The sequence below is a fragment of the Oncorhynchus mykiss genome, chromosome 11, assembly GCF_057628025.1.
Source record: "Oncorhynchus mykiss isolate SJ-2025 chromosome 11, ASM5762802v1, whole genome shotgun sequence".
Lineage (NCBI taxonomy): Eukaryota > Metazoa > Chordata > Actinopteri > Salmoniformes > Salmonidae > Oncorhynchus > Oncorhynchus mykiss.
Window position 1 is genome coordinate 12,348,024 of NC_143032.1, and position 23,531 is coordinate 12,371,554.

Genomic DNA, 23,531 nt, shown 5'->3' on the forward strand with positions numbered 1-23,531 from the left:
ATCCAGAGTGATCATGGGCCTCTTGGCTGCATCTCTGATCAGTCTTCTCCTTGTATGAGCTGAAAGCTTAGATGGAGGGCCAGGTCTTGGTAGATTTGCAGTGGTCTGATACTCCTTCCATTTCAATATTATCGCTTGCACAGTGCTCCTTGGGATGTTTAAAGCTTGGGAAATATTTTTGTATCCAAATCCGGCTTTAAACTTCTTCACAACAGTATCTCAGCACTCGTGGAGTGCTGTAGAGATGGTTGTCCTTCTGGAAGGTTCCCCCATCTCCACAGAGGAACTAGAGCTCTGTCAGAGTGACCATCTGGTCCCAGACCGAGGACCTTCTCCCCTGATTGCTCAGTTTGGGCGGGTGGCAAGCTCTAGGAAGAGTCTTGGTGGTCCCAAACTTTTTCCATTTAAGAATGATGGGGGGACCTTCAATGCTGCAGACATTTTTTGGTACACTTCTCCAGATCTGTGCCTTGACACAATCCCTTCTCGGAGTTCTACAGACTATTCCTTTGACCTTATTGGTTTTGCACATGCACTGTCAACTTTGGGACCTTTTTATACAGACAGGTGTGTGCTTTTCCAAATCATGTCCAATCAATTGAATTTAACACTCCAAGTTGTGGAAACATGTCAAGGATAATCAATGGAAACTGGATGCACCTGATCTCAATTTCAAGTCCCATAGCAAAGGGTCTGAATACATATGTAAATAGGTATTTGTCCTTTTTGTATATTTCTAAAAACCTGTTTTCGCTTTGTCATTATGGGGTATTGTGTGCAGATTGCTGAGGATTTTCTTTGTATTCAATAAAAAATGTATGAGACTAACGTAACAAAATGTGAAAAGGTCAAGGGGCCTGAATACTTTCCGAAGGCACCGTGTGTGTGTGTGTATATAGATAGATATAGTTTGGTTACATTTGTGTCTCATGAAGGACAATGAAATTGGCAGCGCATTTGATTAACTTAGTTGTTTTCAGAAACTGAGGTTGACTTTGCAGTGATGTACTCTGGAATAGCATGATCAATTCTTCTTGATTTAACACATGCTTATTAACCCCTCAATGGGTATGTGGTACGCTAGCGTCCCACCTGGCCAACATCCAGTGAGATTGCAGAGTGCCAAATTCAAATACAGAAATACTCATGATAAAAATTCAGAAAAGATATAACTATTTTACATAGGTTTAAAGATGAACTTCTTGTGAATCCAACCACGGTCTCAGATTAAAAAAATGCTTTACGGTGAAAGCATACCTTACAATTATTTGAGAACATAGTCCAGCAGACAAATCATTACAAACAGTAACCAGCCAAGTAAAAGAGTTACACAAGTCAGAAATAGAGAGAAAATTAATTACTTTGATGATCTTCATATGGTTGCACTCAGAAGACATTCATTTATTTGATAAATGTTCCTTTTTGTTCGATAAAGTCTTTTTTTTTCTCCAAAAACCTCAGTTTTGGTCGTTTTCTTCAGTAATCCACAGGCTCAAACGGAGTCACAACAGGCAGACAAAAAAAAAAGTTAATAGAAGCATGCCATACGAAATAATCAATAATATTTCAACCGGACAATAACGTTGTCAATATAAAAGGTAAACAAGAAAGGCACTCTCTCGGTCGCGCACATGAAAAAGCTCTGTGACATGTCAGGGTCCACTCATTCAGACTGCTCTTACACTCTCATTTGTCAGAATACAAGCCTGAAACAATTTCTAAAGACTGTTGACATCTAGTGGAAGGCATAGGAACTGCAATTTGAGTCCTAAGTCAATGGATACTGTAATGGCATTGAATAGAAAACTACAACACTATTTGAACAGTTTTGGAAACTTTAGTCTTCTATCCAAATCTACCAATTAAATGCACATCCTATCTTCTGGGCCTGAGTAGAAGTTTAATTTGGGCACGCTTTTCATCCAAAATTACAAATGCTGCCCCCTACCCTAGAGAAGTTAGCCTTTCTTTCTATTTGTCCTCTGAAAAAATGTCAGCGGAGAAGATTTGAGGTTCTTGTTCCAAAAACAGAAAATCCAAAAGGTAGCCTACTTATTTTAATGGTTGTGAGTAGGGATGCACGATATATCGGTGAACATATCGGAATCGGCCGATATTAGCTAAAAATGCCAACATGTCAAAGCTGACGTGCATACCAATATAACGTAGGTACATGATGTAATGACCCCACGTAAAATGTTGCGTTGCACGTGCAACACAGCATTCCTAACCTAGCCCACAATGTCTGCTGTGTGGATCGAACAGTCAACAAGTTGAGCAGTCATTTGAAAGAGTAATCAAATTTCAGCGAGACAACTTAAAGTCGAAATCCATTAACACCAAGATAATGGAATTCATTGCCCTTGACAGTCAAACGTTCTCTGTTTTGGGTGATGTTGGTTTTTACCGACTGATCGAGCACAGGTACAAATGTTGCCCTACTGGAGTAACCCAGTAATAGCGTCACTGCTATTCGCTTCACAACATACGATGGAACGCCATTTGGGTCTTTGCGTGTCAAAAAAGATTAAACGTCAAATAACACAGTTCTATTATAGAATGTTGTGTGTTCTGTATTTGCAAGCCAAGCGTCACCACTACTATCAGTAGCACTGTCAAAGCTGTACAAAGTCTGTAAACACTGGCCACGAACGATGTGCTTCCAATACAGCGTTGGTAATAAATCATTACTTGTTTGACTGAAACTTCTGGGGTAGCTAGCTTTTAGCTTGGTACCTAGCTAGCACCTATGCAACCAGCCTGAAAACAATGACCAGTAGAAACTGCAGTCATTTTCATTATTCTTTGCAATGATTTAGGAATCCTTGAGTAAGTATTAGCTAGGTAGCCTCTTGTTGTTCACCTATTGAACTTCACCTTGTTGCCCAGAGCTAACGTCATAAGCAGCCAGCTAGCTTCATCTGGCTAGTGACAAATGACCGTACCAGGTTATGTGTTGTGAAGCTAGCCACAATAAGGATTAGGCACAATAGTGGAATTTGCGGGTTGTCTTCAAAATAAAAGTACCTCTTTTGAAAGTGATGCAGGAGGTTACAATTGTTGGAATCATGCCATATTTAGACTAGATAATGTTAAACAAGGTTGGAATGTGAGGCAATGAAATGGGGTATCAGTCTACTCCGTGAACCCACAGAACACAACTGTTTAGAGTTTACGTAAATATTAGCATTGTAGCTCTTATCACGGCACTGTGACTGTGTGAAATCACCTTCCCAGTCAGCCTATTGTGTGTATTGACATACATATTGCACTGTAAAGCTTTACATATGGATTTGGGATCAATGAAATGGGGGGATCAGTCTACTCAATACCCAAAATATTTTTTCCCAACGACTCCAAAGCATCCACGCAGTATTGTTTTTCCTCGGGAATAGTGTTCCTTTTGAATTGACCAACTAACTTGAAGTCTTCAAGATGGCAGACTGAACACAGCTGTTTAGACCACCTCAAGATTAGAACTTAATATTCAATGTCGGTAAGTTAGACTAAATATTAGCACTACACAATCTGGTGGATAATAAACTTCAATCTGGATAACAAAACAAATCATATGACTAGACAAATGTATCGACAAATATTACAAAAACAAGCAAGCTTGTACCAGCACATTCAACTATGTAAAGAAAAAATATTTAATAAGAATATTTCATTCATTCAGATCTAGGATGTGTTATTTTAGTGTTCCCTTTATTTTTTTGAGCAGTGTATATACAGATGGGCAAAAAAGTATTTAGTTAGCCACCAATTGTGCAAGTTGTCCAACTTAAAAAGATGAGAGGCTTAAGCCAGTACATGTCCAAGCCCGTCTGAAGTTTGCTAGAGAGCATTTGGATGATCCAGAAGAAGATTGGGAGAATGTCATATGGTCAGATGAAACCAAAATATAACTTTTTGGTAAAAACTCAACTCGTTGTGTTTGGAGGACAAAGAATGCTGAGTTGCATCCAAAGAACACCATACCTACTGTGAAGCATGGGGGTGGGGCTGTTTTTCTGCAAAGGGACCAGGACGACTGATCCGTGGGGGTGGAAACAGCATGGGGGTGGAAACTTATAGAAAACGTTTGACCTCTGTCATTGCCAACAAAGGGTATATAACAAAGTATTGAGAAACTTTTGTTATTGACCAAATACTTATTTTCCACAATAAATTCATTAAAAATCCTACAATGTGATTTTCTGGATATTTTTTTTCCTCATTTTGTCTGTCATAGTTTAAGTGTACCTATGATGAAAATTACAGGCCTCTCATCTTTTTAAGTGGGAGAGCTTGCACAATTGGTGGCTGACTAAATACTTTTTTGCCCCACTGTGTGTGTGTGTGTGTGTATGTATATATATGTATATATATATATATATATATATGTATATATATATGTATATATATATATATGTATATATATATATATATATAATTAAAAAAAATTCTTCATAAAACGGCATTAGCACTTACCAGTCCAGAAGTACGCCCTGTCCTTGCAGAAACAGCTCTTCAATGTTTGAATTATAACTGTTCACTCAAAGATTCCTCAAACAAAAAAATCTGTCTCACTTTCCCAATCAATCTCTTCTATAATCTAGTGCAAATCTGTATACTTGGACTTTGCTTTTCCTGATTTATTTACCATGATATCTTCAATGAAATCGTTGAAAAAATACTTTCCAAAATACTGCTTCCAAAATACTATCCAAAACACTGCTGTGCGTAACAGCGTGACTGCAACTAGTCTGATGGTCAATGGCGAGAAGCAAGTTCGTTACGCATGCGTTTACAAACAAGGGATGGTGGTCCAACCCATAACCATCACATACTGGCGTTTACCTCAGCTCATTGGCTATCTACCCAGCTAGATTTCAAGAAGATCAGTGGTCATTGGGCATAAATACAGTCAATCAACGAAGCTTCGCTAATATTATTGGTGCGCAATGAGGTCTTTGCTCGTTGTCTTCAAATCAGTTCACTTCGGTCAATAGTCCCCGCAAAAAAACAATCAAGTTTGGTTGTGTTGCAAACATCCAGAGGATTGCAATGAAACCAACTATGACTAGATAAATTATTGTTTAGTGTGTGTAATTACGTTGAATGCTCCGTCAAAAGTTGATAGAGATGGAATTCACGACACAAACGGTTTACAAAATGTTTCGTTTTAGGCTATAAAAATGGATTTTATCAAAGAAAACGGCACTTCATTTAATCACTGGGACCCTCAGGAAGAGAAATAAGAGCAAGATATCAGAATGTAAGTCTTAATTTTACCTTCAGATGTGAATGTGTCAACTGTCATGGTGGAAAATGTTGATCGCTCTTCTCAAACAAAAGCATGGCATTTGTTCTCTGTAATAGCTATTTTAAATCGGAAAACGTAGTTTGATTACCAAGATTCTAATCTTTTGAAGGATGTGAGACACTTGCATTTTCAAGAATGTTTAATGTTACGACATTGCATTTTTAGTTAGTCACTCCCTGTACGGGGATCGCAGCCATAAGAGGTTAAAGATAAAATAATGGTTAAAAGCCTGGATTTGGCGGTTGATCTGCTTCTGTTCTGTGGGTGGCATTGTGTGTTCTTTTCGAAGAATGGTTCCCGGTCTCTCCGTGGTTATGGGACCCAGGGGTTTGGGGGTGGTCTGTCGGAAATTGGCATGACAACCCAACTCGGGATGAGGAGGGCTTTTAGCGGGTGTAATAGTAGGTACCAATTTGGAGGTTTACTTAATAGCATTGCAAATATCATGGTACAGCTATACAGACACTCAATCATCATCATTACTTTTTTAATGGTACTTTTACAAACCATATATTTTGATAAATATAATTGAAACCTGTGTCTCATTATGGTAAGTGGTGAGATAAGTATAGCCAGTTGTAATTGCAATGTCTTAGCAGATAATAAGAAAAGACGATCAGTATTTACCTGGCTAAAAGAGAAGGAATATATCTATTGTTTACAGGAAACCCATTCAACAATTTTAGATGAAGTTTTGTGGAAAAAGAACTGTGGTACGAAATATATTTCTCCCATGGGCAAAGAAATTCAAAAGGGGTGATGATATTAATTGAGAGTAATTTAAATCCAAATGTGCAAATTGTCCGAACAGATCATCAAGGTAGATGGATTATTTTAAATATGTTATTGGTCAATAAACCGATATGGCTTATTAACCTATATGGTCCAAATAATGATGATCCAAGCTTCTTATAAGTATATATAGGAATTTACCAACTCTACAAGCAACACTATACTTTATTATTATGGTGGGGGATTTTAATACGGTTTTAAATACCTCTATGGACCGTAAAGTAAATCATCTAGCGTGTCCTGCGCATACAAGTATCTGACTGAGCGGTGGTAGGCAGAAGCAGGCACGTAAACATTCATTCAAACAGCACTTTCGTGCGTTTTGCCAGCAGCTCTTCGTTGTGCGTCAAGCATTGCGCTGTTTATGATCAAGCCTATCAACTCCCGAGATGAGGCTGGTGTTACCAAAGTGAAATGGCTAGCTAGTTAGCGCGCGCTAATAGCGTTTCAAACGTCACTCGCTCTGAGCCTTCTAGTAGTTGTTCCCCTTGCTCTGCAGGGGTAACGCTGCTTCAATGGTGGCTGTCGTTGTGTTGCTGGTTCGAGCGAGGAGAGGGACGGAAGCTATACTGTTACACTGGCAATACTAAAGTGCCTATAAGAACATCCAATAGTCAAAGGTTAATGAAATACAAATGGTATAGAGGGAAATAGTTCTATAATTCCTATAACTACAACTTAAAACTTCTTACCTTGGAATATTGAAGACTCATGGTAAAAGGAACCACCAGCTTTCATATGTTCTCATGTTCTGAGCAAGGAACTGAAACGTTAGCTTTCTTACATACCACATATTGCACTTTTACTTTCTTCTCCAACACTTTGTTTTTGCATTATTTAAACCAAATTGAACATGTTTCATTATTTACTCGAGGCTAAATTGATTTTATTGATGTATTATATTAAGTTAAAATAAGTATTCATTCAGTATTGTTGTAATTGTCATTATTACAAATTTTTAAAAATTAAATCGGCCGATTTAATCGGTATCGGCTTTTTTGGTCCTCCAATAATCGGTATCGGCGTTGAAAAATCATAATCGGTCGACTTAATGACTATATATCTCTTCCCAGCGCTGCAGATTTTGCTGTGAGGAGGCAGAGTAATTCGATTTATTTTGGTATTGTCCATATGTAGCTCATTTTTGGTCACAGGTCCAGGAATGGCTGAAGAATTGCAACATTTACCTAGAACTAACGCTGCAGGTGGCAGTACTGGGTGATTTTGAAAAGTCATAGTCAATCAATTAATAATTATTATTTATCTTTATCTGTAGAATCTATGAGAATAGAAAGGTTCAGACATTTTGAAGCATCAAAGCACAGTTGAAAAATATATGGCAAATGGATGGTGTTAAGAGATAGCTGAGGGGTTGAATGGAGCTGAAGGGTGGGACTAATTACAAGATAACCAATGTAAAAACAAACAGTGTTTGTAAAATGTATATAGGTTCAGAAATGTTGTGAAATAGCACAGTTACAAATAGAAATCAAACTGGATGGACATCAGAAATAGAGGAAGGACTAAAAACAAACGTCTCCTTCCTGAGTGGTATGACGGCTGCGTGGTCCCATGGTGTTTTTTTTGTTGCGTACTATTGTTTGTACAGATGAATGTGGTACCTTTCAGGCATTTGGAAATTGCTCCCAAGGATGAACCAGACTTGTGGAGCTCTACAAAAAAAGATTCTGAGGTCTTGGCTGATTTATTTTGATTTTCCCATGATGTCAAGCAAAGAGGCACTGAGTTTGAAGGTAGGCCTTGAATTACATCCACAGGTACACTAAAATTATGCCTATTAGCCTGTCAGAAGCTTCTAAAGCCATGACATCATTTTCTGGAATTTTTCAAGCTGGTTAAAGGCACAGTCACCTTAGTGTATGTAAACTTCTGACCCACTGGAATTGTGATAAATTTGAATGTTTCAACTAAGGATTCTAGCTTTAAAGATGCACTCCAGGCATTGTTTAACTTTCCCTGTTTTAATATCAGCTTTTAATATCATGGATGGTCAGTCCTTGCATCCATAGCTCTGTCTATGAATTTGAGGGTGCTTACATTTCTCCAGGCCCATCCAAACAGAGGCGAGGTAATCAAACCTTAACCATACTGCTAACCTTATACCTAACCCTTTAACCAAAAAGCACATTTTCGTGTTCATACATTTTCATAATATAGCCATTTTTCACTTTCCAGCTTGCCCTTGGACACTGTCAAATTTTTGGGGCGGATTTATAAACATTAATTTATTTTTTACAAATATGAGGTTTTGAAAATGAACATGGCGTTAAATTTGGCATTATTCTTGTAATGCTTTTTATAAAAAACAAACTTGCGTTACAGCTTAATTTGTGCAAATTCCGAATTTGTGATTTAATTCCAACAAATCCTGCAATGAACTTAATTTTTTTAGTTTTGTCGTTTGACAGCCCTAAACAAAACACAATAAAACCTCCTAGCATGTGCCATTGGTAGTGGAAAATTGAAGGGGTGTTAACAATACTGCCCTTTATAACAAGTTTCCAACCCCCAGAGCACCCAACTATTGAACTTGGGAGGAAATTAAAGGCTGCATTAAGGGAACAGTTGAGGATGATCCAGGAGAAGATTGAAGCCAAAAAAATTGCCGCAATGGCTCTGGCTGAAGTGAGGAGCATTCTGACCAAAGAGGAGGATGAGAGACAATTTGTCAATGCTCTGGAGCTTAGGAGGCAGGAGGCGGCACAAAAAGCCCAGGAAATGCTAGAGGCTCAATTTTAGAAGGAAAAAGAGGAAATGAGAGCACATGAAAGGAGAGCACATGAGCAAGCAGAGAAAGATAGAATAGGGGAAGCAGAGGAGAAGGAGAGAGTAGAAAAAGAGAGGCTGGAAAAACCGAGGGAAGCTGAGAAGGCACATAAGGAGAAATTGGAGAAGAAAAAGGCAGAGAGAGGATAGCAAAGGAGAAGGCAGAGCTGGAAAGAATAGAGAAAGACTGGAAAAGGAGCGATCAACCAAAGAGAAGGCAGAAAAGGAAAGACTAGAGAAAGAGGGAGCAGAAAAGGAGATGATTGAGATGGAACGGGCCACAAGGAAAAGGAGAGGATGGAGAGAGAATGGGTAGCCAAAGAAAAATCTGAAAAGGAGATAGTAGTCAAAGAGAGGGCAGTGAAGGAGCAACAAGCCAAAGAGATGGCTGCTAAAGATCAAGAGTGGTTAGAGAATGAGCGCCTAGTCAAACCAAGGTCGAGATGGAACAGTTAACCACTGAGAAGGCAGGGAAGGACAGAGTTGAAAAAGAACGTGTATTCAAAGAAAAGGCAGAAACTGAAGGGATCAGAAAGGTATATGCAATGCAGTGTTTGCTTCATCTTTTCTTCTGATTGGCTGGATGGGTGTTCCGCCATATTGCTTACACCTATGCCACCCCTTCAAATCTACACATGTGTCTAAGGAGGGGCTAGGAATTGATTTTGAATTGAGCAAATATAATTGATGGTGCTGAACTCAATCACATTCAGGCCAAGCATTCATTAGTGTGTGGGTGTCTGTCTTTCTTTCATTTGTGGACTTTTTGTACCCTGCAAATCACTGATAGTGCGTACACTACTTTAAAACTAGTTACAATGCAATATAAGAGCAACGACTAACGTGTATTCTTTACTTTGTTACAAACATTTACATCATCCTAACCATTTTCTAACATAAAAGTGGTAATGTCATAATGTCAAAAGATGACAGAAAAAAAAACATTTCTGACGACATGAAGTATGATCATCTCAGACTAGAGACATGAAGTATGATCATCTCAAACTAGAGACATGAAGTATGATCATCTCAGACTAGAGACATGAAGTAAGATCATCTCAAACTAGAGACATGAAGTATGATCATCTCAGACTAGAGACATGAAGTAAGATCATCTCAGACTAGAGACATGAAGTAAGATCATCTCAAACTAGAGACATGAAGTATGATCATCTCAGACTAGAGACATGAAGTATGATCATCTCAAACTAGAGACATGAAGTATGATCATCTCAGACTAGAGACATGAAGTAAGATCATCTCAGACTAGAGACATGAAGTATGATCATCTAAAACTAGAGACATGAAGTATGATCATCTCAGACTAGAGACATGAAGTAAGATCATCTCAGACTAGAGACATGAAGTATGATCATCTCAGACTAGAGACATGAAGTATGATCATCTCAGACTAGAGACATGAAGTAAGATCATCTCAGACTAGAGACATGAAGTATGATCATCTCAGACTAGAGACATGAAGTATGATAATCTCAGACTAGAGACATGAAGTATGATCATCTCAGACTAGAGACATGAAGTATGATCATCTCAGACTAGAGACATGAAGTAAGATCATCTCAGACTAGAGACATGAAGTATGATCATCTCAGACTAGAGACATGAAGTATGATCATCTCAGACTAGAGACATGAAGTAAGATCATCTCAGACTAGAGACATGAAGTAAGATCATCTCAGACTAGAGACATGAAGTATGATCATCTCAGACTAGAGACATGAAGTATGATCATCTCAGACTAGAGACATGAAGTAAGATCATCTCAGACTAGAGACATGAAGTATGATCATCTCAGACTAGAGACATGAAGTATGATCATCTCAGACTAGAGACATGAAGTATGATCATCTCAGACTAGAGACATGAAGTAAGATCATCTCAGACTAGAGACAGGAAGTAAGATCTATTTCAGACTAGAGAAATTAAGTATGATCATTTGCTTGAAGCAATGTTTTTTTCTTCTCCATTTTGAAAACGAAACAGAGATATTTGTGTTAGTATAAGATGTTTCTCAGTGAATTGAAATGTCTGTAAAACACCTATCTTAAATACGAGCGCTATAGACTCAATTGTTAACTGTCAACTGTGTGCGAACAGTTTTCGCTTTCCACTTATGCTAGTTAAATAATATTTATTGTGTTAGCTATTGTAGGTTTTTTTGTGTAAGATAATAAGACATCTTACACAATAAGATTGATCCTTTAGAGAGAGAAATGTATCTGCAGTAAAACCTGGGCACCTCTTTGCATATTATGTGAAAAGCCTTATGAAACCAGGCTGTACATAGATTTTTTCGTAGATACTTCATTATGCCTTTTTAGTGAGAGGGTGAAACTCTCCGGGTGGAAAAACCTACCAACTCTCTAGAGCACTGTTATTGCCATTTACCAGTTGTAAATCCTACCTGTACTGTGTTTTTATTGCTGTAAAGGTATTATTTAGAAATTGGATGACAGAAAAAAAGACTACCTTTTTTAGAATCTTTGTTTTTGTGTCTTGGTGTTTGAAACAGCTGAGGTGTATTTTCATAATTATATGTAGGCCTTTTCTTAATTTTGTGAAGCATAAATCTTATTAGGTGCTGGTAGTACTGCTGAAACACCAATTTCAGGTTATTTGTTGAATCATATCATTACTGACTTAGTTTTTGTTCCAAAAATGCAATTAAACCAGATAAGGAAAGCTTGTATCCTCAATGTAAAGCCTCTGATTATTACAGATCAGTTCTCAAATTGGTGTGTGCTCCTTCAATAGCAATAACTACTTTATCTATAGCAACTTTCATACAACATGTTGTAGCCCAACCTGTTTCATCTTCAAGCATGTAGTACATATTTTGTTCTTTACATTAGTGCCCTTTTCGGGTCAGATTGCCAGTAGCCCTGATATGTGATTGATAAACTGTCAATGTTGACATTGCTTAGGGCATGGCCAGGACTGTCAAAGGATCCCCTTTAAAATAACCAATCAAGTTGGGAGGGGGTTAATAGTTCAGGATGTTATCTGTGTGACTAATGGCCCATGGAAGTGTTCCCATACCTGCTGGATCAGGCACTGTTACGTCAAACTGTAAACCCAAGTCAGTTGTGCATTGTTGATGATGACTTTCATTTCCCTTAATCTTTATAGAAAATATTCTTTCATTTATTGGCCTTATGGTTCAAAAGACCAGAGCCCGATCAATGTGTTTTTTTTGGTTCCGATAAAGATTTTTTGGGAGGGGGACAAAACATTTTTTTTTACTGCGGGGAAATAAAAAGTGACATTTTCTACACTGAATTGTCATAAATTGGCATCGAAAAGAGCAATTGTCTAATAACTATACTTCAGATATTGATTTCTTACATTGTGAGAATAATGATATGTCATGAGATTGACCGGAAGTGTTCAGACGAGATTCCCTTTTGTCATCCTATTTATAGAATACTGGTTATCGGCTGATAGCGATATATCAGTACAAGGCCGATTTTTAATATCGGTGAGCCAATATATCGGTCGGGCTCTACAAAATACCTAATTCTTTGGTTATTCTCACTTCTTGTAACATCAATGTATTTAAATCTATCATATTCCTGACAGTTGAAATTGATACTCTTGTGAAATAGTTATTGTTTTGTCTGTGTTGCAAATAGACTAGCTGAGATTGGGTTTCTATAGTTGTGGTGAGAAATGGCTGCTTCTTTTTTTTACCTAATGTTTCACATGCCCACATGAACATTTCCAAACTAACAGGACTGAAGGAGAGGCCGGTTTCTGTGTTGCTGAGGGAAGCCAAGGAGGATTATGCTGTGAAAGAACCAGGTAAGACCACACCTTCTTGAGTGATTGTTTTTCAAGGATTCCATGCAAGGGCCAAACTTAGTGTCCATTCATATTGCATAAAGGAAGGTATTATCTTACTTACACAAACATACTCTTCTTACCCAAAAAACACAGATGCATAATGTGATTTGATCCATCTTGCCTGACCAAGAGACAATGAGGATGTGATACTACATTGAAAAAAATACTGTGATGTCAAAGACGCCTGTGTACATATCCTCACCAGATTTTTTACATTTATTTTTTTTCGAGGACAGGTTAGAGTGGGTGTAACTCTCACTCAACTGAAGCCCTCTGGGCTTATTTGTTAACAGAAAATGTATTTGCCCTGTCCTACGGCTACAGTACCAGTCACATGTTTGGACACACCTACTCATTGAAGGGGTTTCCTTTATTTTTACATTGTAGAATAATAGAAAAGACATCAAAACTATGAAATAACACACATGGAATCATGTAGTAACCAAAATTTTAAAAAAGGTTTTTGATTCTTCAAAGTAGCCACCCTTTGTCTTGATGACAACTTTGCACACTCTTGGCATTCTCTCAACCAGGTTCACCTGGAATTATTTTCCAACAGTCTTTTTAAGAAGTTCCCACATGTGGAGCACTTGTTGGCTGCGGGTGATTGTGGAGGCCAAGTCATCTGATGCAGCCCTTCATCACTCTCCTTGGTCAAATAGCCCTTACACAGCCTGGAGGTGTGTTGGGTCAATGTCCTGTTGAAAAGGAAATGATAATTCCACTAAGTGCAAACCAGATGGGATGGCGCATCGCTGTAGAATGATGTGGTAGCCATGCTGGTTAAGTGTGCCCTTGAATTCTAAATAAATCACAGACGATGTCACCAGCAAAGCACACCCACACCATCAGACCTCTTCTTCCATGCTTCATGGTGGGAACTACACGGGGGAGATCATCCGTTCACCTACTCTGCAGCTCACAAAAACAAGGCGGTTGGAACCAAAAATCGCAAATTTGGACTCATCAGACCAAATGATAGATTTCCACGGGTTTAATGTCCATTGGTCGTGTTTCTTGGCTCTTCTTATTGTTGTACTTTAGTAGTGGTTTCTTTGCAGCAATTTGACCATGAATGCCTGATTTCACGCAGTCTCTGAACAGTTGTTGAGATGTTTGTTACATGAACTCTGTGAAGCATTTATTTGGACTGCAATTTCTGCAGCAGAGGTAACTCTGGATCTTCCTTTCCTGTGGCAGTCCTCATGAGAGCCAGTTTCATCATAGTGCTTGATGGTTTTTGCGACTGCACTTTCAAAGTTCAAGAAATGTTTCTGGATTGACTTAAAGTAATGATGGACTGTTGTGTCTTGCTATTGGTATTTTACTGCTGCTCTTTAATTACTTGTTACTTTTATTTATTTTTCTTATCTGTATTTTTTTTTTTTTTTTTGCATTGTTGGTTAGTAAGTAACTCGTAAGTAAGCATTTCACTAAGGTCTACTTTAGTAGATTTGATTGTTTGAGCTGTTCTTGCCATAATATGGACTTGGTCTTTTACCAAATAGGGTTATATTTTGTATACCACCCCTACCTTGTCACGATACAACTGATTGGTTCAAATGAATTAAGAAGCAAAGAAATTCCACAAATTAACATTTTAACAAGGCACACCAGGTAATTGAGGTGAATTGCAGGTGATTTCCTCATGAAGCTGGTTGAGAGAATGCCACAGGTGTGCAAAGCTGTCATCAAGGCAAAGGGTGGCTACTTTAAAGAATCTCAAATATAAAATATATTTGGATTTCTTTAACACTTTTTTTGGTTACTACATGATTCCATGTGTATTATTTCATAGTTTTGATGTCTTCGCTATTATTCTACATTGTTTCGTTACACAGATAAACATCTTAAAACACCACCTAGTATAGGTGTGTTGGAAATCCTCATTCAATGTGATGGGCAGAGTTTGCACTGTAGCACCCGTGGAACGACCCACAACCGGTACACATTCTCTAGCATGACTTTGGTGTTAGGTCAGCGACTGTCACAAAGGGAAGGTATTTGAATGAAAAAACGTATGCATGAATTCCGGCCAGCAGAACCCCATACAGCTACAACGACAAATGATGGAGTCGTGCTACACTGCCTGGACATGCAGTACTGCCAACTCGTCTAAAAATGAAGGACAAAAAATCTATGTAAGCTGTGGTTTGTATCTCAAAGAGAGGGTAAAACTCCCACTTACGACAGATGTGTTTTGACAAACATGTCTTCATAAGGATAAGAGTCCCTGCCCTAAACGAATGTCCTTGGATTGTAAAATTCAACTTTTGAGCCGAGCCCATTGTTAAGGAAGTTGTCCAGACAACAGAGAGGACTGAGGAAGAAGAGCAGCATCCACCGACACCGTCACAGGATCTGCAGGCCCTTGAAGGGGGGAGTCCGAATGCTGAGGGAGCTCTAGTCAAATCGGGAGCTACCTCTGAGGAATCTTTTGAAGGGAAACTGGAGGTTAAAGCAGGCTCATTTGAGGCTCTCTCTGAGGCTGCTGTCCAGGTAGAGGAAGGTGAATACCCCTCTTGATAAAATATGGTCTGTCCCAATCCCACCAGGGTACGAATGTAAACATCATTATCACCTGCTACATACTGTCATCATGGCTTATGTCAACTGCAGTTCCATTTCCTCCATGTGTAGCTAAGCATAGTCCCATCAACATGTCAGTCTGTTGGCATACAGTTTCAGTGGGGAGATATGTGTACTGTGACTCTTGAGGAAAATACATTCCACTCACTCTGTTGCTGTGCTTCATTGCAGAATAATGGAATCACAGAATATAATTGGTTTCTGTCCATTTGCAATAGCAATACATGTCCTGTCTGTTCCTTCCAGATGCTGCCCCCACTCCGGATGATGATGGTATATTTTCTCTCTTTCCGTCTTAACCATCAGACTGTAACATTCACTAGCCTATCCACTGACCTTTTTAATGTCGTTACTCATAACAGTTGATGGATCTCAGAACACGGATGTGGAATCTGAAATCCAAGGTTTGTGTGACTCAGACTAATAGTGAATGATAGAGGTAGTCAAGAGCTTGTAGTGCTCTTCTCTCCACTCACCTCAGTCCATGTAGCATCGTTGGTGCCGGCCACACAGAGACGGATCAAATGCCCGAAGAAGACATTACACATCCGTTGATCAGTAAAAAATTAGACGAATTTCAACTTTGGCTGTCTTATCTCTGCAAGCCCTCTAAGTATGAACCCATAGAAGAACCCTTGTCCCGATCCGTTTTGGATGGATACTAAATCGTCACCAGCCTCTTTATCCATTATTTCGTGTAACTCGTTCTTATCATCCTGATTTGGAATTCAATAAAAAGCTGCTATTCAGATTCAGAGATCTTATCGTAACATGTATTTATTTTTTGTATTGAGATTGCTCTGCCGCACAGGTTATGATAATACCTTTGGAAAGATGAGGCAATTGCTAGGCTCCATTCATTTAATACCATACCTTTGAACCCTACTGTGATGGCTCATCCTTCTGAAAGGGCTGGAGAGGTCAAAGCAATGGCAGGACCAGTAACCTGCTTGGCCCAGTGCTTCCTCTCCTATTCCCATAGAAAATGTTTCTTAACTAGGCCCTGGATGTTGCTTTGGGGGCCTTGAGAACCACCCGAAAAGGTAGCAGGAGCGTTTCTGGCAAATGTACAAACTGATGCGACCCGCCTGGGAAAAGTAATAATGGGAAAGCCCTGGATTGGCCCACTACCTGCCAATAAAAGCATACTGTACCGGTCAATGGCCACAACAGCAATAGGCTAAAGCACATAACTGCAAACCGGCTTAGTTTGAAATGCCATCAAGCTCAGTTTAACCCTAGTTAAAAAGCTTCTGCTGTACAGAATGGTGTGACTGCCTTCCAAGTTTCAGTATTTATTCTCTCTTCCTCAAGCTTCATGTCAATGTCATTTCAGCTGCTGTCCCTCTCCCTCCGATATCGGATGATTTTATCCCAGGTATGTTTTACATCTCCTCTTAATGAAATGTGACAAGAACAATTATAAGTCACATGCTATGTCATAGCAATGGCTTGCACAACATGTTATAATAAATCACAAAATAGGCTCTTACATACTTGTACTGTAACCGAGTGGCGCAGCGGTCTAAGTCACTGCATCTCAGTGCAAGAGGCGTCACTACAGTTCCTGGTTCAAATCCAGGCTGTATCACATCCGGCCGAGATTGGCAGTCCCGTAGGGCGGCGCACAATTGGCCCAGCGTCATCCGGGTTTGGCTTGGGTAGGCCTAAATAAGAATGTATTATTAACTGGCCTAGTTATATAAAGGTTCAATAAATATATATATATATTCATTAGAGATGCATCTCTCCCGTTTTTAAGATTATTAGATACAGTACCAGTCAAAAGTTTGGACACACCTACTCATTCAAAAGTTTTTCTTTATTTTTACTATTTTCTACATTGTAGAATAATAGTGAAGACATCAACTATGAAATAACACATATTGAATCATGTAGTAACCAAAAAAATGTTAAACAAATCATAATATATTTGAGATTCAAATTAGGTCATCAGATGCAACACTCCTTGGTCAAATAGCCCTTACTCAGCCTGGAGGTATATTTTGGGTCATTGTCCTTTTGAAAAATAAATTATAGTCCCACTAAGTGCAAAGCAGATGGGATGGCGTATTGCTGCAGAATGCTGTGGTAGCCATGCTGGTTAAGTGTGCCTTGAATTCAAAAGAAACCGCGATAGTGTCCCCAGCAAAGCACCATCATACCATCTCCTCCATGCTTCACGGTCTCAACCACACATGCAGAGATCATCCAGTCACCTACTCTGCGTCTCACAAAGACACGGCAGTTAGAATCAAAAATATCACATTTGGACCAAATAATCGTTTTCCACCAGTCTAATGTCCATTGCTTGCATTTCTTGACTCACACGCAGTCTTCTCTGAACAGTTGATGTTGAGATGTGTCTTACTTAAACTCCGTGAAGCATTTATTTGGGCTGCGTTTTCTGAGGCGGTTAACTCTCTAATGAACTTATCCTCTGCAGCAGAGGTAACTCTTTGTCTTCCTTTCCTGTGGCGGTCCTCATGAGAGCCACTTTCATCATAGAGCTTGATGGTTTTTTTGACTGCTCTTGAAGAAACTTTCAAAGTTCTTGACATTTTCCATATTGACTGACCTTCATGTCTTAAAGTAATGATGTACTGTCGTTTCTCTTTGCTTATTTGAGCTGTTCTTGCCATAATATGGACTAGGTATTTTACCAAATAGGGCCATTTTCTGTATACCACCACTACCTTGTCACAACACAATTGATTGGCTGAAATGCATTAAGAAGGAAAGAAATTTCACAAATTAACTTTTAACAGGGCACAACTGTTAATTGAAACAACTACCTCATGAAGCTGGTTGAGAGAATGCCAAGAGTGTGGAAAGCTGTCATCGAGGCAAAGGGTGTATACTTTTGGAATCATGTAGTAACCAAAAAAAAGTGTTAAACAAATCAAAATATTTTATATTTGAGATTCTTCAAAGTCGACACCCTTTGTCTCGATGACAGCTTTCCACACTCTTGGCATTCTCTCAACCAACTTGAAGAATCTCAAATATAAAATATATTTTTTTTTGTTGGTTACTACATGTTTCCAAATGTGTTTTTGAATCATTTTGATGTCTCCACTATTATTCTACAATGTAGAAAAGAATCAAAAAGAAAAACACTGCAATGAGTAGGTGTGTCCACTTCTGTCTGGTACTGTATATATTTAGGATTATTTTTTGCTCAGAACTTGGGGGGGCCAAAGAAAACCACAGGCCGCCAGTTGTGGAACCCTGGCCTAGGGCTGTTCAGCATGCAAAAAGACATGTAGATCAATGACACTCAACACAGTTGTGGAACCCTGGCCTAGGGCTGTTCAGCATGCAAAAAGACATGTAGATCAATGACACTCAACACAGTTGTGGAACCCTGGCCTAGGGCTGTTCAGCATGCAAAATGACATGTAGATCAATGACACTCAACACAGTTACATGCTTAGTTCCACTCTGAAGGAGAGGATGCACCAGTTGTCACAAAAGATGACTCATTTTCAGGTAGGCGGAAAGTAATATAAGCAAAACATTTTAGTAACGTTTGAGTCGATTTTCTGACCACTACATTTGGATCGGTTTGGGGTCAGTGGGACCGATACGATTGCATCTTAAACATTTTGAATCCAGAGTCGTTACATCCCTACTACTTATCGTACCGGTACCCTTATAAGCTGCTCTGTGTTTTAGCATGATAGTTAACGTTTTTAAATGTTCTGTCCTGTCTCTCCTTAGATGATAGTAGAGATGAAGCAACACATCCTTATGGTTAGTATCTCTTCATTTAATTTACCATGTGTCTTTAACTCATTCATACTTACATGAGTCTGTTTTGCATGTATTTTTTAGAGGATGAAAACAATGCCATTGACACGAAAGGAGGTGAGATTCAGAATGTTTTGATTATTCATTGGCCAAATACTCTTCTACTCTCCTTCCTTGCCTTCTCCTTGGTTAACTGGTCTTAACTGTAACCTTGCACTGAATACTAAGCAGATATTTTTTGCACTAAATAAACAGTGGATGTATATTTTCAGAATTGGTTGAGAAGGCACAGCCACAGCAGACAGTAGGTAAGCTACAGTACTGATTCTACATTTAAACGTTTCAATATGACCATTGGTGATAGTGTGTTTATTAGACGTTGTGAATGGTCTGTGTCTACTTAGTGTATTTGTGACCTGTTTTATTTGCTTGTCTTGCAGAAGAGTCAAAGCAATACAACAACCAACCAGGCTCCTACAACAACCAACCAGGCTCCTACAACAACCAACCAGGCTCCCCGGAGACAAAGGAAACAGGTGCATGCATGCACACACAAACACACACACTCTGTCTCACACACAACACACACCAATGGAATATCTTAGATAAGTCCCCAATCTTACATATGGCACTGAAATCTAATCTTTAGTACAACTGCGATACAATGCAGAGGCTGAATCAGTCCCAGAACCGGAGGCTGACGTGGAACCAGAGGTGGAATCTGTTCCGGAACCGGAGGCTGACGTGGAACCAGAGGTGGAATCTGTTCCGGAACTGGAAGCTGAATTTGTTCCAGAACTGAAAGGTTAGGAGTATAACACGTGTTATACCATAGTCTCAAACCATTGCTTTTTAAAGGAACATTCTCACTTAGAGCTCCTGTGAATAGTGTTGATTTCTTACTGTAAGTGCAGTGTACCTGCTCACCTGTACGTGTGGATTGTAGCTGAGATTCAGAACGTCGGCACACCAACAACACACACGTTCACGCTTTATTCTCAGTAAACATTTGTGGCGGATGTTTTTTTTGGGGTGGTTCCCATAGCTGCTGCAGCAGCTGTTGACATTTAATGAGTTGGCTGTAAGATGTTCAATAGACGTGTATCACTACATGACTAGGTATCAGTCACACAGTTCCTCTTAAATAAGCCTTGACTGATAAACCGGCCCTTCAGTACCCTCTTGTGGTCATTAACTGCAAGGACAATGTTGTGGTGTGAGGAACCCTGCCTACACAGCAGTAGGGAAAAAACCCACTGGTCTGAAGATGAAGTGTGGAGTGCACTTTAAAAAGCCCCCCAGATCCCTGGCCTATCCAATGTCATGAAAAAACCGACCTCTACAATGTCAAGTGTCTATTATTGCAGAGTGTTTGTAATGCTATGTATTGGTCAGTGAGAGACTTTGAAGGCACCGGTCGGCCATATTGGCCGTCCCCAGAACAAGCAAGAATGACCTTAAGAATGAATGGAATTCTACATTATTTCTATTAAATGTTTCAAGGACAAAATGACATGTATTTTTTGTTTTGGGTGAAGTGGGTACCGTAATATTAGAACTTTCAAAAAAATATACTTTGAGGAAAATGTTTTATTATTTACATATATAATTTTTATGTTTAGCTCACATAATATAATTTAAAAGTAGGGTGTCTGTAATAAAATAAACATGGCAAAAACCAATGTAGACATTAATAAATGCATTTCATGGTAGGGGAGTGCCAAGATGGAGGCTTCAGCACAGTCATCTAGTGTATACTATATATAAATCATTGGTTTGCTGCTGTTGGCGTTATTGTTTACTTTACTGTGTTTACCAGTTTATTCTCAATATAATCCTTTATATAAAACTTTGTTTTTTTCCAAGAAAATCATTATGCTTTTTAAACCAGATCTGTTCTTGGGGCTTAAATGTGTCTTTCTTTATAAGAACTATTGAAAATCTTGTAATGTTTTTTTAGACCATATTTTAGTTACATGGATCTGAAAGTCTTTAATCAATATCTGTTATTTGTGCTGCCACAGTATGTTGCTAGCATTAATTTGTCTAGCTGTCATTTTCTTCCCTTTGTATATCTTTCAGAAAATGCTGAGGACCAGCCCAAGGATAAGCTTAAAGAAAAAGGAAATAGCTTATTTTATCTATATTTTTATGGCGGAGCTTTACAGAAGCAAGATAGCAATGGGTGGTCGACCCTCCTGGAGAGCTAGGGTTTTGTTCCACCGCTACTGACGCACCTACTAATTCTCCTCCTCGGGGACCTTGATATACTGAATCGGGTGTTTAAGTGTAGCAAAATCGTGCACACGCCGAAGCTCTGCAGGAGGGTTGTTCACATCCGTACTGTAGTTATTGTCCTCTGTCGACATTACGCTGTGTCAGTCGTTTAATTGTGAATACTGATGTCATTGAAATGAGTCACAATGAGGAAGTGACTTCAGAGTAGAAAATAACCGTGATTACAGTGTGCTCTGCCATTTTCACTGAGAAACTGCATACAATAGTCACATGCTGAGGTTGCAGCCACACACACATTTGTTTTGTTTAACCTTTATTTAACTAGGCAAGGCAGTTAAGAACAAATTCTTATTTTCAATGATGGCCTAGGAACAGTGGGTTAACAGCCTTGTTCAGGGACAGAACAAGAGATTTTTACCTTGTCAGCTCGGTGATTTGATCTAGCAACCTTTCGGTTACTGGCCCAACGCTCTAACCACTAGGCTACCTGCCGCCCCTGGTTGGAATGGTTGGTTGGAATGATCCAACCAACCCCTCAGTGAGGTTCTGTTCTTCGTTTCAGCCAAAAAGAAGAAGCCCAAACTCCTGAATAAATTTGAGAAAACGATCAAGACGGAGATTGACGCTGCTGAGAAGTTACGTAAAAAGGTAGTCTGGTGTTGTCCTCTTTATAAGCCTGTGCAAGGTTTTTAATGAACATGTTATTATCTTGAAAGTAAATGGCTGAATCAATGCTGATCTGTTGTCTTGTTTCACCACCCAGGGGAAAGTGGAAGAGGCTGTCCGGGCTTTTGAAACTCTAGTGCTGCAGTATCCTCAGAGTCCCAGATGTCGCTATGGGAAAGCCCTGGTGAGAACGACGTCTCAATTTTCCTGGTTTATTTTGAACTGGTCAAACAATTTGTAACCGTTTAACACTTAGTGTTTTACACTTTAACAAAACACTTAAATACTGTATACTATGAGCATAAACAAATTGCACCCATGTACAAATAGTGAAAATACCTGAAATGTTGTAGGGCTCATTGTGTGTGTGCTATGTGAGTTCAGGCTGAGGATGGCCTGGCAGAGAAGATGCTCAGCAACGACATGCTGCAGAAGGCCATCGGCACATACAAGGAGGCGTCAGAGCTGCCCAACGCCACACCTGACCTCATCAAGGCCACACTGAAGAAACGGGCTGAGCGTCAGCAGTTCCTCGGTAATACACAGGTCCCAGCATGCTGGAGTGACCACGCGCGCACACAAACACATATTTTTGAAGGGAGAGAGGATATTATGTTGTCCATTTCTCCTGTGTACTTAGTTTGAATACCAATTTGGACTCAGATGAATAGAAAAGGGGTTGTAGTGGTTGTCTTTCTCATGTAGATTTAATTGATTATATATTTTTTATAACTGAGATTTCTGGGGAGTCTGGTTGTACATAGGGTGACTCCCAATCCTCTCTCTCTCTGGTGTAGGTCGTATGAGGGGTGCCTTGGCCACGTTGGAGAAACTGGTACAGATCTTCCCTGAGGACATGGCCCTGAAGAACGATCTGGGCGTGGCCCACCTGCTCATCGGAGACAACAACAGTGCCAAGAGGGTCTACGAGGAGGTGCGCCAAAGACGTCACCATATTGGTGAAACAATGTGTAGAAAATGGATTGCTATTGTGTTGCACTTTTTCACCCATGTCTGTGCTTCAGCAAACACAATTGAAATGTGATCGTAATTTGCAAGATTACAAGTAAATTAAATGTGGCCACTTTCAGTAGGGAAGCTTCAATGAGTGTTATTGTTTGATTAACAATTGATTTTGAATGATGTTTCCCCGGTAGGTGTTGGCCACTGCACCAAGTGACGGCTTTGCTAAAGTCCATTACGGCTTCATCCTCAAATCAGAAAACAAGATCGCAGAGAGCATCCCATTCCTCAGGGTAAGTACTGTGTGTTTTATAAATAATACATGAATCATGATCACACAGATTCAAACCACTCTTCTGATTCTGAACCCCCTCTCTCTGCACTGAACCCCCCCTCTCTGCACTGAACCCCCCCTCTCTGCACTGAACCCCCCATCTCTGCACTGAACCCCCCATCTCTGCACTGAACCCCCCATCTCTGCACTGAACCCCCCCATCTCTGCACTGAACCCCCCCCCTCTGCACTGAACCCCCCCCCCCTCTGCACTGACCCCCCCCCTCTCTGCACTGAA

General features: G+C 39.5%; 1 protein-coding gene across 49 annotated transcripts in view; it reads left to right on the forward strand.

Moving 5' to 3' along the window:
• The window catches only part of LOC110535277 (aspartyl/asparaginyl beta-hydroxylase), a 51,769-nt gene that overhangs the window by 23,258 nt on the left and 4,980 nt on the right, over positions 1-23,531 (forward strand). For 7 of the 49 annotated variants that reach the window (XM_090189398.1, XM_036934879.2, XM_090189403.1 and 4 more), the window contains 14 exons: positions 12,641-12,709; positions 15,587-15,613; positions 15,703-15,744; positions 16,677-16,718; positions 19,064-19,096; positions 19,178-19,210; positions 19,366-19,401; positions 19,534-19,629; positions 19,743-19,898; positions 21,894-21,979; positions 22,095-22,181; positions 22,382-22,532; positions 22,795-22,931; positions 23,155-23,253. In XM_090189398.1, the coding sequence (XP_090045524.1) occupies positions 12,641-12,709; positions 15,587-15,613; positions 15,703-15,744; positions 16,677-16,718; positions 19,064-19,096; positions 19,178-19,210; positions 19,366-19,401; positions 19,534-19,629; positions 19,743-19,898; positions 21,894-21,979; positions 22,095-22,181; positions 22,382-22,532; positions 22,795-22,931; positions 23,155-23,253 (1,094 nt within the window). Of the gene's footprint in view, positions 1-7,441; positions 7,855-12,640; positions 12,710-15,586; positions 15,614-15,702; positions 15,745-16,676; positions 16,719-19,063; positions 19,097-19,177; positions 19,211-19,365; positions 19,402-19,533; positions 19,630-19,742; positions 19,899-21,893; positions 21,980-22,094; positions 22,182-22,381; positions 22,533-22,794; positions 22,932-23,154; positions 23,254-23,531 lie in introns of those variants that run through there. The other 42 variants (XM_090189414.1, XM_090189401.1, XM_090189411.1 and 39 more) reach the window with 13 other exon arrangements.